General features: G+C 35.7%; 1 protein-coding gene across 1 annotated transcript in view; it reads left to right on the top strand.

The window, feature by feature from the left end:
- FSIP2 (fibrous sheath interacting protein 2) overlaps positions 1-14,437 on the top strand; it is a 127,782-nt gene that overhangs the window by 106,303 nt on the left and 7,042 nt on the right. The window contains exons 18-21 of the mRNA XM_020886299.2: positions 1,000-1,494; positions 3,044-3,144; positions 10,297-10,340; positions 14,010-14,053. Coding sequence (XP_020741958.2) covers positions 1,000-1,494; positions 3,044-3,144; positions 10,297-10,340; positions 14,010-14,053 — 684 coding nt within the window. The remainder of the gene's footprint in view (positions 1-999; positions 1,495-3,043; positions 3,145-10,296; positions 10,341-14,009; positions 14,054-14,437) is intronic.

The raw sequence follows: 14,437 nt of genomic DNA, 5'->3' as shown, positions 1-14,437 counted from the left end.
TTGAGATACCATAAATTCCTAACACACTAGGAATGTACATATTATATAGTAACATTTCAAAGCCATATAGAATGATTTTGGATTTTCTAAACCACTGCCCCACCCCACCCCCACCAATAACACAGAAAATCAAAACTGATTGTGTTTTAAGTTCTTAAGGAGACTCTTTGTGTATTTTGTTTCCATAGAAAATATTCTTTTCTGGTACCAATATTTTAAAAATTGGCTTGCAGTGTTCCAAAGGAATGTTGAGGTCTAGGATTAGGAACAATTTGGAGGTTCTGTGGCATCATCAAAGGCTACTGAAATGGGGATGTTATATTACTCAATTATAATTGTCTAGATCTGTCTTTAGACATTGAAAGTGAAAGGTGAGATTTGTCTAGGGAGGTGAGGGAGAAATGAAGACTTATGTTTTGAAGATTCTTTTGGAAAATATATCCAAAGAATCAAGAGTGGAATAATAGAGATTAAAGAGTCAGAGACTTTCACAATCTTGGTCATTCATCATTTTTAAAAATCAAGAGCAGATAATACATTGCTTTCCTATTGAAAATATGTATATTTCAGTTTCTCTTTGATAACCTATCTACACTTTTAGAAAAATATATCATCATGTCTACTTCTCTCACAAACTTCCAAAGTAAAAAAATTTAAAAAAAGTATACATGATGCAACAAGATACAAAGTTTAAGCAAAAAGAGACAAAGAAGAACCTGTGTTAGTCCTTCATTAAGCTCTGGAGTAAATGATGGTAGATTAATAAAATGGTATGATAGATTACATACAATCTCTGAATGTAAAAGAAATGATACCAACAAATATTTCTTACAATTTTCATGTTTCTTTTTTAAAATATTGCTAATGTAAACATAGCATCTGAAGATATTATTTTACATTAAAACTAGAAATCATACTGAAATAGCTCTTTTATAACAGAATCACAGGAAAAGTGATTGAGGCATTTGTTTCTGATATTCATTATACCTTCAATTCTAGGCTGTTTGCAGAAATTCATTTCAGAATATAAGAAAGCCTGATATCACCAAAGTGGAGCTTTTAAAAGATGTTCAGAACAAAAAAGAACTTATCCTTCGGTTAGTAGCTCATGATATTGAACAAGAAGTCTCAGAAAGTACCATAGAAGAGGAACTAACTTCATCTGATGAAGATGAAGTTGTTTTAAGAGAGATTGTACAAGAACACTCAGGAGAAAATACTGAATATCAAGTGAAAGATTCCACAAAGCCAGTAGAAAGCAAAGCTGTTTCTCCCAAGCCAACACAAAGCACAAGCAGTCTGAAAAAGTTTTTTTCACTAAGTAAATGTTGTCAGCCCAGCGCAAATGTGGAAAATACTGGAGCAATGTCAAATCATGTCATAGAACCTAAGAAGGAACAAATTAAAAGAACTGTTGCTGAACTTGACATGCCCCCCTGCTCAGGAACCTTCACTGAAACAAATTCTACTTGGGAGGAAAAGTCACAGAGTAAGGTGAGTGAGACCCATAACTCTCAATAACCAGATGTTTGTGGAAAGAGTAGAGGTCTTAAGAGATTCTGCCCAAGAATGCACCCATTAACTGAGTAGAAAAAAATACTAAAATGGTTCCAGATGGTCACTTCCTAAGTCTGGCAACATTTACAGTATGCAAGAAATGTATAAAGTATGCAAGAAAAATTTACAAAATGAAAGAAACTTTTCTAAAAATATTTACAACATGCATAGAACACAATTGAAGGAAAGCAGATAATGAAAACAGACATAGAATAATTAAAAGCCAAGGATGACAGAAAAGGAAGCTATTTAAGAGAAATGAAAGTTAATTATTTTTGTATTTTAGAAGATTTCATCCCTTTTATATTTTGACTGGTAAATACATTTTCAACAAGTAGGGCAGGACCAGAAGATGGGTTGAGGTAGGAGGTAATTTAAAAAAAAAGAAGAAGTACAACTTCAGATTGTCTGGGTTTGAATCCCATCTTTCATAGCTATGCATCTTTTGGGGAAGTTACATAGCATTTTTTTTTCCTATGTGTTACTTAACCAACTGGCCCAAAGTTAACAAGTTAATCAAAATATTTTAAATATCACCCTTGCAATCAGCCCATAAACTCCTCTGTATTCATGGAGAACAACTTTCATCCCTAGTACCAAGTGCCTCACATAATGGTTTGAACTTAAGTGACTCTTTGGGTGGTTCCTGTTCAAAAATGTATACCGAAGTATGCTTTTGAAAAGTATATATGATTTAGGGTTTCCTGGTGGGATAATCCTATTGATTATCCATTTGACATGAATCCCAGGTTAACACAAAAGCTGAGATGAACCAGAAACAACAGATACAACTCTGTTCAGTTCAAAAGCTTCCCAGGTAAATCATCTTAACACATACTCTGAGCTATTTTTTGGGAATCAATGTGATTACATGACTAGATGAAGTCTGCAGAATAGTTTTCTTGAGCCTCATATTCAGAAGTACTGGCTTCACAGATAACTAAATAATTGTTATAACATTAACAAAAGTAAAAATGGACTATATAAGCAGTAATCCCAGTAATAGTAGTCTATTTTTTCAAGATTATAATAGACACAACACTATAAAAGTTATAAAAATAACTTATAAAAGTTATGGCCTTAAAGTCACACATGACTTCCCAACAAACAGATTAGAGTACAGGTTCACATGATTGAGTTGACAAGCTTCTGAACTGACCAAAGTTGTATCTCTGTTCTTTTTGAACTAAGTTTTCATAAAATACCTGTAAAGTATAGAATTAGAAAACCATATACATCAAACTTTGTGCTATGTTTATCTTTAGCATTTACTCAACCTTCAACGTTATCATCTAGAACCTTTCACTAGCCATTTCCTAAAACCGATATTGGAAAAAGACATTTTAATTAGAACTATAGGTTCCATCCATTTTTAAGTAATGTCTGAAACTTTTTCTAATTATAGTATATGTTAAAAGGGGAGAAAAATGCCAAGTATATGATACAGTGCATATCAAATGTAATACATGGCTTGCATTTTTTCCAGAAAGAAGAAAAAATTCTTATTACTGAGCCGACACATTACTTCATACACAGAAGTATGAGTTCATCTTCATACAACCAAGAAGATCTGATTTCATATGCCAGGTATATGAAATTAAAGCAATATAAAATAGCAATCTGAGATGAGGGTAATGCTTCTGGGAAGAATGAAGTCCCTGGTAAAACTTGATTGGGGAAGTATTCAACCCTACAACTTCTTTCACTCCTTCTTATCCTTTCCTCCCCTACCTCTCCACTGTGCTCATTCTCTAAGGCCTTTTCATTCCATCTGATGCCCCGTTCCTAGTTACCTGCCTTCTACATTCTTCCTAGTCTAACAGTGTATTGAATTAAGAATTTGCTAGTGTGTTACGGTTTTGTTTTGTTTTTTTCATCTGAAAGATAGTGCAGATACGAATGTGACCCAGTGCCTTTCATTCCAAAGGGTTCCTACTCAACTCTCTTTAATTAATTGTTCCAGTATGTATGAATCCAAATAAGAATCCAAATAAGACCGGGAACAGTGTAAGTTGGAGCATTCAGAGATGAATTCTAGAAAACAATGTAGTTTGATGTGGGTCTGTATAGATAGACAGCGTTTATATGAAAAGGCAACCCAAGTTTGGATGATTATCAGAGCAACGTCTGAACTGTGTAGCTGTGAGATCAGATTGCCAACATTCACTGAACCATAGAGAAAGCAAGGGAATTCCAGAAAAACATCTACCTCTGTTTTGACTACACTAAAGCCTTTGACTGTGTGGATCATAACAAAGTGTGGAAACCTCTTAAAGAGATGGGAATACCAGACCATTTTACCTATTTCCTGAGAAACCTGTATGTGAGTCAAGAAGCAACAGTGAGAGCCTGGTATGAAACAACTGATTGGTTCAGGACTGAGAAAGGAGTACACCAGGGCTGTCTGTTGTCACCCTGCTTATTAACTTATACACTGAGCACATCATGAGAAATGCTGGACTGGATGAGTTACATGCTGGAATCAGGATAGGAGGGAGAAACATCAACAACCTCAGATACACAGATGATTCCACTCTAATCTCAGAAAGCAAGGAGGAACTAAAGAACCTCTTGATGAGAATGAAGGAAGAAAGTGAAAGAGTCAGCTCAAAACTAAATATTAAAAACTAAGATCATGGCATCCAGCCCCATTACTTTATGGCAAATAGAAGGCGAAAAAGTGGAAGCAGTGACAGACTTCCTCTTCTTGGGCTCTAAAATCACTGTGATGGTTACTGCAGCCATGAAATCAGAAGATGATTGCTTCTCGGCAGGAAAGCTTTGACAAACAGAGACAGTGTGTTGAAAAGCAGAGACATTACTCTGCCAACAAAGGTCTATATAGTCAAGGCTATGGTCTTCCCAGTGGTCCCATACGGTTGTGAGAACTGAACCGTAAAGAAGGCAGAGCACCAAAAGATTGATGTCTTCAAACTGTGGTGCTGGAGAAGACTCCTGAGAGTCCCTTGTACAGCAAGTTGATCAAACTAGTTGATCTTAAAGGAAATCAACCCTGAGTACAAATTGGAAGAACTGATGCTGAAGCTGAAGCTCCAGTATTTTGGTCACCTGATGTGAAGAGCCAATACTTTGGAAAAGTCCCTGATACTGGGAAATACTGAGGGAAGAAGAAGAGGGTGTCAGACAATGAGATGACTTGATGGCATCATCGATGCAATGGACATGAACTTGGGCAAACTCCAGGAGATGCTGGGGGACAGGGAGGTCTGACGTGCTGCAGTCCATTGGGTTGCAAAGAATCAGAAACATCTGGGTGACTGAACAACAGCAACAGACTTGAAATCTAATTAGAAACTATATCTAGAACAGAAGTTGCCTAAAATTATTCTTAAGTTTATAAGAGTATTCATAACCTAGAAACAGAAGTATTTCTATTGTGGGAGAAGCAATAGGTAGAAATAGAAAAATCCACCTGGTTATAATTTTTCCCCGCACATCATGATACAGTTCTTTTTGACACACTATTTTGGGACATTTGTTCCTGGCCAAATTATTGCCTCTTGTTCCTAAATAATGATTGATTGTATCAACAGACAAAATAGTAATGCAGGTACCTCTCTACTATTTATATCAATGAAGACAGAGGGCACAGATAATACCGAATAAAAGTCAATTTAGAGCAAGCTAGCAGGCCAAGAAAATGCAAACCCTTATCTTCTTGTAGAAACAAAAATAACTACAGACTGATAAAACAACTTCGCAAGAGCTCTAGAAACCAATCAAATAACAGCATCAACCAAGGGAATGCCCAAAGAAAGGCCACATTCAACGTGGCAGGAAATTCCACAGACTTTTCTTATCATTGCCCAACCCCCTTCTGCAACATGATGTGGCATAGTTGGAAAGAAATGGTCCAATTCTCAGTTTTTTCTCTTGGAGTGGGAAGAACAGATTGGAACTTTTTGCAATGTTCGGATCTATCTGTGGACTACCTGAGAGACTATTTCTGTCTCACCTGAAGAAGCACAGATTGGGAATGATGGCATAGTTTGGATCTAAGCCTGGAAGCCACAGAAGTCAGTAGATGGATGCCATGGTGCATGGAAATCACAAGGGACTACAGATGCACAGACACCTGAAGGCAAGAGACTACAGATAGAGGGAAACAGCAGAATAGCTAAGGCTCTGAGAAGAGACCTCAGACATGCAGATGACACCATCCTTATGGCAGAAAGTGAAGAAGAACTAAAGAGCCTCTTGATGAAAGTGAAAGAGGAGAGTGAAAAAGCTGGCTTAAAATTCAACATTCATAAAACTAAGATCATGGCATCTGGTCCCATCACTTCATGGCAAATGGATGGGGAAACAGTGAAAACAGTGGCTGACTTTATTTTCTTGGACTCTAAAATCACTGCAGATGGTGACTGCAGCCATGAAATTAAAAGACGCTTGCTCCTTGGAAGAAAAGCTATGACCAACGGGGCAGCATGTTAAAAAGAGACATTGCTTTGCTGACAAAGGTCCGTCTAGTCAAAGCTATGGTTTTTCCAGTGGTCATGTATGGATGTGAGAGTTGGCCTACAAAGAAAGCCGAGCCTGAATAATTGGTTCTTTTGAACTGTGATGTTGGAGACAACTCTCAAGAGCCCCTTGGACTGCAAGGAGATCAAGCCAGTCAATCAAAAAGAAATCAGTCCTGAACATTCATTGGAAGGACAGATACTGAAGCTGAAACTCCCAATACTTTGGCCACCTGAAGCAAAGAACTGACTCATTGGAAAAGCCCTGATGCTGGGAAAGATTGAAGGCAGGAGGAGAAGGGGATAACAGAGAAGGAGATGGTTGCATGGCATCACCGACTCGATGGACATGAGTTTGAGCAAGCTACAGGAGTTGGTGTTGGACAGGGAGGCCCGGCATGCTGCAGTCCATGGGGTTGTAAAGAGTCAGACACGACTGAGCGACTGCACTAAACTGAGAAGAAACATGATGATACTCTTAGGAAACAAAACATTTAACAGCAGGTAGGGAAAAGTGAAGAAGGAAAAACAAAAGTACATACATAGGCCCAGAACAAAATGAACACCTGAAGGCTTTACCTCCGTCTGTTGCCAAGGTTCCTCATTCTGCTAATTAGTGAAGAGTTTCTACACCAATCTCCAAAAGCTGGAAGAGATAACTGTTTCTTTAAATGCTCAAATTCCATCATAAGATCACAATGTATACTAAGAAACAAGAAAATTTGGCACATTTTTAAGAAACCAAATCCTCAGAAAATGTCCATGGAGAAGCACACCAAATGGACATATATGACAAAGATTTTAAAATAAATGAAACACAAAGAACTAAAGGAAGTCAAAGGAAAAGTATACCAAAAAAATCATATAAATAAAAATTAAGAGATTAAAACCTGTTAAAAAAGGAACTGGTCAGAAATAAATTCTGTAACTGAAAAATATAGCAACTAAATTGTAAAATTCACTAGATGGGCGCAAAAGCAGTCACAATCAAGCAGAAGAAATAATCAGTGAATTTGAACACAAGTCACTTGAAATTATTGAGTCTGACAAGCAAAAAGAAGAGGCTGAAAAAAAGAGTGAACAGATTCTATGGAACTTAAGGGGTATCATCAAGCATACCAATACACATACACCCACACACAGACACTATGGTGAGTTCCAGAGAAAAGAGAGAAAAAGGGCAAGGGGATTATTTTGGGAAATAGGGCTAAAACCTCCTCAAATTTGAAAAAGCATGAATATACAAATAATAAGTTCAGTGAATTTTAAGTAACGTAAGTACACAGAGACTACCTGAGGCATAATCACAACCACCAAAAGCTAAAGACAAAAGAGAATCTTCAAGTAGCACCATAGAAATTGCTTGTACAAGAGATCTCCATAAAACTGTCAGTAAAATTTTCAGAGGAAAGCTTGCAGGATGGAAGGCAGTAGATTATATATTTAAAGGGCTAAAAGAGAAAACTGTCATGTGAGAACTTTATTACCAGTAAAAAATACCCTTCAAAATGAAAGAGAAATCAGAACATTCTAAAATAGAAAATGAAATGCAAGAAATGTTAACACAAGTTCTTCAAATTGAAACTAAAGGATGTTGGATGGTAACTCAAAGCCATATGAAAATTTTAAATTCTCTAGTAAAGTTAAATATATGGACAAATGTAAAAACCAGTATTATAATAATTTTAGGTGGATTCTTTACTATCTGAGCCACCAGGGAAGCCCAGAGACTAAACAGAATTTATATAAAGCCATAATTTGGGACAGCAGTAACAAAGGGATGGTGGTTGATCTATCGATGAGTAGAGCTTTTGTATGCAACTGAGGTTAAATTGATGATATCAACTTAATTATCATAACTTTAAGATGTTATATGTTCTCTCCATGTTAACAACAAAGAAAATAACTATAAAATATACATGACAGAAAACAAAAAGGGAATCAAAATGTGTCTCTGCAAAACCTCAACTAATAGGAAGGAATGCAGCAGTGGAGCAAATGAGGGATTTCATTCTTCAACATAATAAAGGTAATATCTGACAAACCTACAGCTAACGTCATATATAACCATGAAAAGCTGAAAGCATTTCCTCTAAGATCAGAAAGAAGACAAGGATGTCTACTCTCTCCAGTTTTATTCAACAATAGTTGACACTGTCATCACTTCTATTATATATTACCAGAAGTCCTAGCCAGAACAATTAGGCAAGGAATAAAAGGTATCTAAATTGGAAGAGAATTAAAATGAGCTCTGCTCATAGATGATATTATCTTATATGTAGAAAACCTAACAATACCATACCAAAAAAAAAAAAAAAACTTTTAAAAGAAATATATGAGTTAATCAAAGTTGCTAGATATAGAATCAACCCAGAAGAAAACCATTGCATTTCTATACTCTAGTGAAAACTGAAAAACATACTGGGAGGAAATTTTAAAAGACACAAATTAATGGAAATATTCTGTTAAGATTTCAATAATACCCAAAGGATTGTGCAGATTAAATGGAATCCTTATAAAAATTCTGACTTTTTGCAGAAAAAGAAAAAATACATTTGAATATTTATATGGTATCTCAAAGGACTCCCAGTAGCCAAAACAATCCTGAAAAGAAAGAACAAACTTGGACTCCTGATTATAAAACTTATTACAGAATCATGGTAATCAAACAATGTGATGCTGACAAAAAGACAGATATGTAGACCAATGGAATAAAATAAATAACCCAGAACAGATCCTTAATATATCATCAAATACTTTTTGATAAGCATCCCAAGACCATTAAATGGAGAAAAACGTCTTTTCAACAGATGGCATTGGGAAAACTAGGTAACCACACACAAAAATGAAGTAGACCTTTACCTTATACTATGTAGAAAAACTAATTCAAATGGGTCAAAGACACCTAAGTAAACTGTAGAATTCTTGTAAGAAAACATATAGGGAAGGTCCATGACATTGGATTTAGTAATAATTTCTTGGATATGATACTAAAAGTACAAGCAGTAAGAAAAAAATTTTAAAAATAAATAAGAAAAAATTAGATAAGTTTGACTGTACCAAAAGTAGAAATTTTTGCGCTTCAAAGGAAAGTAAAATGTCAGCACATAGAATGGGAGAATATAATTGCAAGTCATATATCTGATAAGGAAATACTATCCAGAATATATAAAGAACTCCTATAACTCAATAAAAACAAAAAACAACCTGATTAAAAAATTAGGCAAAGGGCAGCTTGAATAGATACTTCCTCAAAGAGGATGTATAAATGGACAATAAGCAGGTAAAAAGATCCTCAACATCACTGATCATTAGGGAAATGCAAATCAAAACCACAATGAGATGTTCTTTCACACCCATGAGGATAACTATAATTAAAAAACAAATTTTTTTTCCATAAAATAACATGTTGGCAAGAATGTAAAGAAATCAGAACCCTCACACAAAGCACTGGAAACTTAAAATGGTACAGGCACTATTGAAAACAGTATGAGACTTTGTAAAAAAAAAAAAAAAATTAAACACAGTTACCATATGATCTGCAATTCTACTTCTGGGTATATACTCCAAAGAACTGAAAACATGGACTCAAATAAATATTTTTATATTTATATTCATAGCATCATTATTCACAATAACCAAATCTTGGAAGTAACACAGGAGCCCACTGATGGATGAATGGATCAGCAAAATATAGTACATAATTTCAACAGAATATTTCTCAGTTTTAGAAAGAAAGGGCATCCTGACAGGGACATGTCACCTTGAAGATATTATGCTAAATGTCACAAAATAGCAAATTTATGATTCCACTTATAGGAGATACCTAACTAGTCAGATCACATAGGCATAAGGTAAAATATGGGTTCCAGGGGATGGAGAGGGAGGGATGTACAGTGTTAGTATTTATGAATTAGAATTTATGAGTACAGAGTTTCAGATTCTGAGGAAATGAAGAAGTTCCAGAGATGGATGATGGTGATAGTTGCACAATAATATGAATGTACTCAAGGATAAAACTGTACACTTAAAAATGGTTAAGATGATAAATTTTATTTATATTTAACCAGAATTTTAAAAGTGGGAAGAAAATCAATTTAGAAATAGTCTGCTTTTGACTTGGAAACTCAGTGATACATTATTCCAGGTTTACCGCTGTATAGAGAATGAGGACAGATTGTGAATTTACTTAACCAGTAATTTCTTGATTCATTAAATACACAAAAAAATGAAATGTTCTTTTTCTCTTCTGTTTTAGTAAAACTGAAGATTATACTGCAGAGAGAACTAAAATTTTGGAAGGTTTGGATTTATTCTTTTTCTTAATTTAAAGTAGAAACTATTCAGAAGGATACTCTACTGCTCTGATCAGTTTTTTTAAGTTATCAAGCCTTAAGTTGATACTACTTTTTCCTATGAGCTGATCTACCTTTAGAAAAGATCCAGTACTATATCATGCTGGTGTTAAAATAAGTGAACTATTTTATGTTATTATTAATGATTTTGGTCAAGAATATGATGTGATAAATGAATTTATGTTTACCATGCTCCTGTGAGAAATATACACAAAATCAGGGTGCATATCATAGTTTCTAGCTGAACCAGAAACCATGATACTATACTAGGATTTAACAATTTATTTGAGAACTTATCCTTTCTTTGTGCTTAACCAAATCAAAATGTACCCCTGAAAAGGGCCTTTAGAGCTAAATTCATATGCTTATATTTAAATGTGGCTAGTATGGACCTCTGGAGAAGGAAATGGCAACCCACTCCAGTGTTCTTGCCTGGAGAATCCCAGGGATGGGAGAGCCTGGTGGGCTGCCGTCTATGGTGTCACACAGAGTCGGACACGACTAAAGTGACTTAGCAGCAGCAGCAGTATGGACCTCACTTAGTTTTTTTGGTTTTCTTTTTTTCAACCTATAATTATATTAAGTGCTTAGAGTATTTGTGTGAAGACTGTCTAGCACTCTATTTGTTGAAATCTCAGGTAATTAATATGGTTCTAACAGTGGTAGCATGTCCAAGAATTTGAGTTTGTGCCTACCATAAAGTGGCCTTTAAATCTGAACCACATGTTTACCCTGGGTATTTTGAACATACAGCTCACTCAAGGTGTTACTTAAGAAACATATATGGAATTTAGAAAGATGGTAATGATAACCCTATATGCAAAACAGAAAAAGAGACACAGATGTACAGAACAGACTTTTGGACTCTGTGGGAGAAGGCGAGGGTGGGATGTTTCGAGGGAACAGCATCAAAACATGCATATTATTTAGGGTGAAACAGATCACCAGCCTAGGTTGGATGCATGAGACAAGTGCTCGGGCCTGGTGCACTGGGAAGACCCAGAGGGATCGGGTAGAGAGGGAGGTGGGAGGGGGGATCGGGATGGGGAATACATATAAATCCATGGCTGATTCATGTCAATGTATGACAAAAACCACTACAATATTGTAAAGTAATTAGCCTCCAACTAATAAAAATAAATGAAAAAAACAAACAAACAAAAAAAAGAAACATATTCTCTCAACTTGAAAGAGGAAATCATTTTTATTAAGATGGTTCATAAAATAACAGTAAGTACACCAGAATTCTATAAACATACTATAACCTGGTGTCAAAATAATCACTGTATGATACCCATATTATAGAATCCTAGGCTGTTGAGAGTCAGACAAAAATCACTTAATATAACTTCCTTCATTGTTTACATGAGGAAATTCAAGCTCAGGATGAGGAAGTGACTTGTCCAAGGTTACTTTAAGTCACAGGCAGAGCCAGTCTAGATCCCAAGTCTTATGACCCTAAATTCAGTGTTTTGTTTATTCCAGCTTCATTACAACGATCAAGCTTAATTCTTAAATCCTTCAGTAATATTGAAGCTGTCCAATTCATTAATTCAGAAATTCACTGAGCACCTCCTTTGTGTTCTAAAATCCCATATTTGAATATGACTGATAAAGTCCTCAACATCATAGAATTTACCTTGTAACTTGAGGCAGAGCAGCAAAGATAATTACAGGTATAAGTATTTCCCATCCCATCTGAAACAAAAACCAAAGAAATTACAGTGGCATGCAAAACCTTACATCCTCTGGACATCAACCCAAACCCCTATTATCACCTCCTCGGTTTCCCTTTCTGGCTCACCCTGTCCTAGCCTCACTGACCTTCTCTAGTCCTTAAACATTCCAGGAATTCAGAATCTGTCCACTTGCTAATCCTCATGTAGTGCTCTTCCTCCTGTATCTACATTGCTTATTCTTCACCTTCTGAAACTCAGATGTCACCTTCTCAGTGAAGTCTTCTTGGACCACACTCTTTGAAATTGTAACCTCATTTTCAAGATGGCACTGCATATTCCACTTCTTTGCTTTGTTTTCTCCATAGCTCTTATTACTGCATGACAGACTTCGTATTTGTTTTTTTCACTATCTCCTTCTAGAATATAAGCTCCATGAAGATCACAGCCATATCCCCAAGGGACTAAAACAAGCTTATAGTAGGAGGCGGCAGTAAATAAGAGAGACTATGGGACTAACTAAAGAGAGTGCATAAGAATTCTGTTTTGAATATGTTAAGATATTAAAGTTGAGATGTCACATAAGCCATAGGATATTTAAATCTTGAGTTGAATGACAAGATTAAGGTTGAACATTTTAGTTTATAGTTTTCATATACACTATAAAATATTCTTAGTTTTAGTTTATAGTTTTATATAGAATATAGAAGAAAACCTCAAATAACTTCAATCTGAATATCCTAGGATTCTAAACTAGCAGGAATTTTTCTGTGACTTTTCATCAAAACAAATTCCTAGTACATCCTGGAAAGTTGATAGTCACCTAACCTAGAAACATAAAAACTAGTGTTTGGAATGATAGCCATGGTAGTAAATCCAAATGTTCTCAGTCATTAAAAGTCAGTTCAGTTATGTGCAATATAGAGTTAGATAATTTAGAGATATTATTAACCAACAGTGAAATTTTGCCAACCTTGTCAGGTAAGTCAGATAATTAATGAGCTCTTCTCTTGAATTAACTGAGGTCTTGCTACTGTTTATTTTTTCCCCCAGAACCTAAATTGATCCTAACAAACATGTGTTGGCTCTTGATGAGTACCTGTCTATAAAATGTGTAGTTTTTTATACATGAGATATTAAGTCTTCTTAAGACAGAGACAGGAAAATAGTCTCATTGACAGTCTACAAAGGGGAGGAAACTGGGAGAGAAGTCACATTAAATTCACTGGTATCCACACAGCTCTAAGTAGTGAAGCTAAGACTTAAACTCAGGTTTTCTGATGCCCTAGTAGGTGCACTGCCATCTTAGTGATGGGTCTTTGTGAAACTTATCTCATGGTATCATGTCTACCTCGTTGGGTTGAATTTTTTAACTGGTGTCTTGACTTCCCCTGAAGTTCAGGCAACTTTCAGTTGTGCAGCAACTCCACCAGGTTTCCTCTTGGCGTTGTTTCAACATTCTCATCATTCTCACTCAGAATCTTTCATAAGACTAGCTCTTATGATAAACTTCCTCTTTGTTCCAATTGTCTGCTCTTAATTAGCTATGTAAAATCAAAGAGCGCTAAAATTGGAAAGGCCTTTAAGGAATCACGTATAGGGTAACTTCTTATTTTACATGCAAAATAAATAATAAAGAGGCACATGGGGATTGAATGGTCATTCATAGATTTATAGTTATTAAGTTATAGAATCTGTCTTTCCTGTGACATCACACTTCATCTTTCCTAATTCCTAAAAGAAGGGCTAAAATATGCCACATACATCTAAGGATCTCACCTATTTCAGTTTTGTTCACATTGTCAATGCACTAAAACAATTTCTTCTATTAGCCTAATTATGACTTTTCAGTGAAAAACAAAAGATGAGGTTTGTGTCAATATTATTTGTGCCTCAGAAAGAATACTATTTTTTTCCTGTTTTTTTCTTCCTCTCCACAGCAAGTTCTCAGGAACAAATGCCAGAAAATTCAAATAGTGTTAATGTAAGTATTTTTTTTCTATAGCCTCTAATTAGAATATATGAGACCATTTGAGTATATTTTATTTTTCAAGGTCAAATCAATGGCTGTGTGGTGCTGTTTGAGGGGCACCAGGAAGTATTCCCCTATTTGCAATTTCTTCATGCTCAAATCTCTCCTCCAGGCTAAGACTTGTCCATGGTACCCAAGAAATCCGTCAATTCTCACCTTAGCCTTAAGCTATCATTCCTTGCGTAAGGGCACCGGATAAGCCACTGTTCCTTCTTAGCACCTGAAAACAATTCCATCCCTTGACTCTGTTACCACGGTCAGTGGAGGAAATCTGAGAAGGAATGCGTCACGTGGCCCTTCTTAGGGCAAGTAGACCCAAGTGAGGGATTTGGTGGA

The sequence above is a fragment of the Odocoileus virginianus genome, chromosome 13 (assembly GCF_023699985.2).
Source record: "Odocoileus virginianus isolate 20LAN1187 ecotype Illinois chromosome 13, Ovbor_1.2, whole genome shotgun sequence".
Lineage (NCBI taxonomy): Eukaryota > Metazoa > Chordata > Mammalia > Artiodactyla > Cervidae > Odocoileus > Odocoileus virginianus.
Note: the sequence above shows the minus strand (reverse complement) of the source record. Positions and strands in the feature narration are given on the sequence as shown.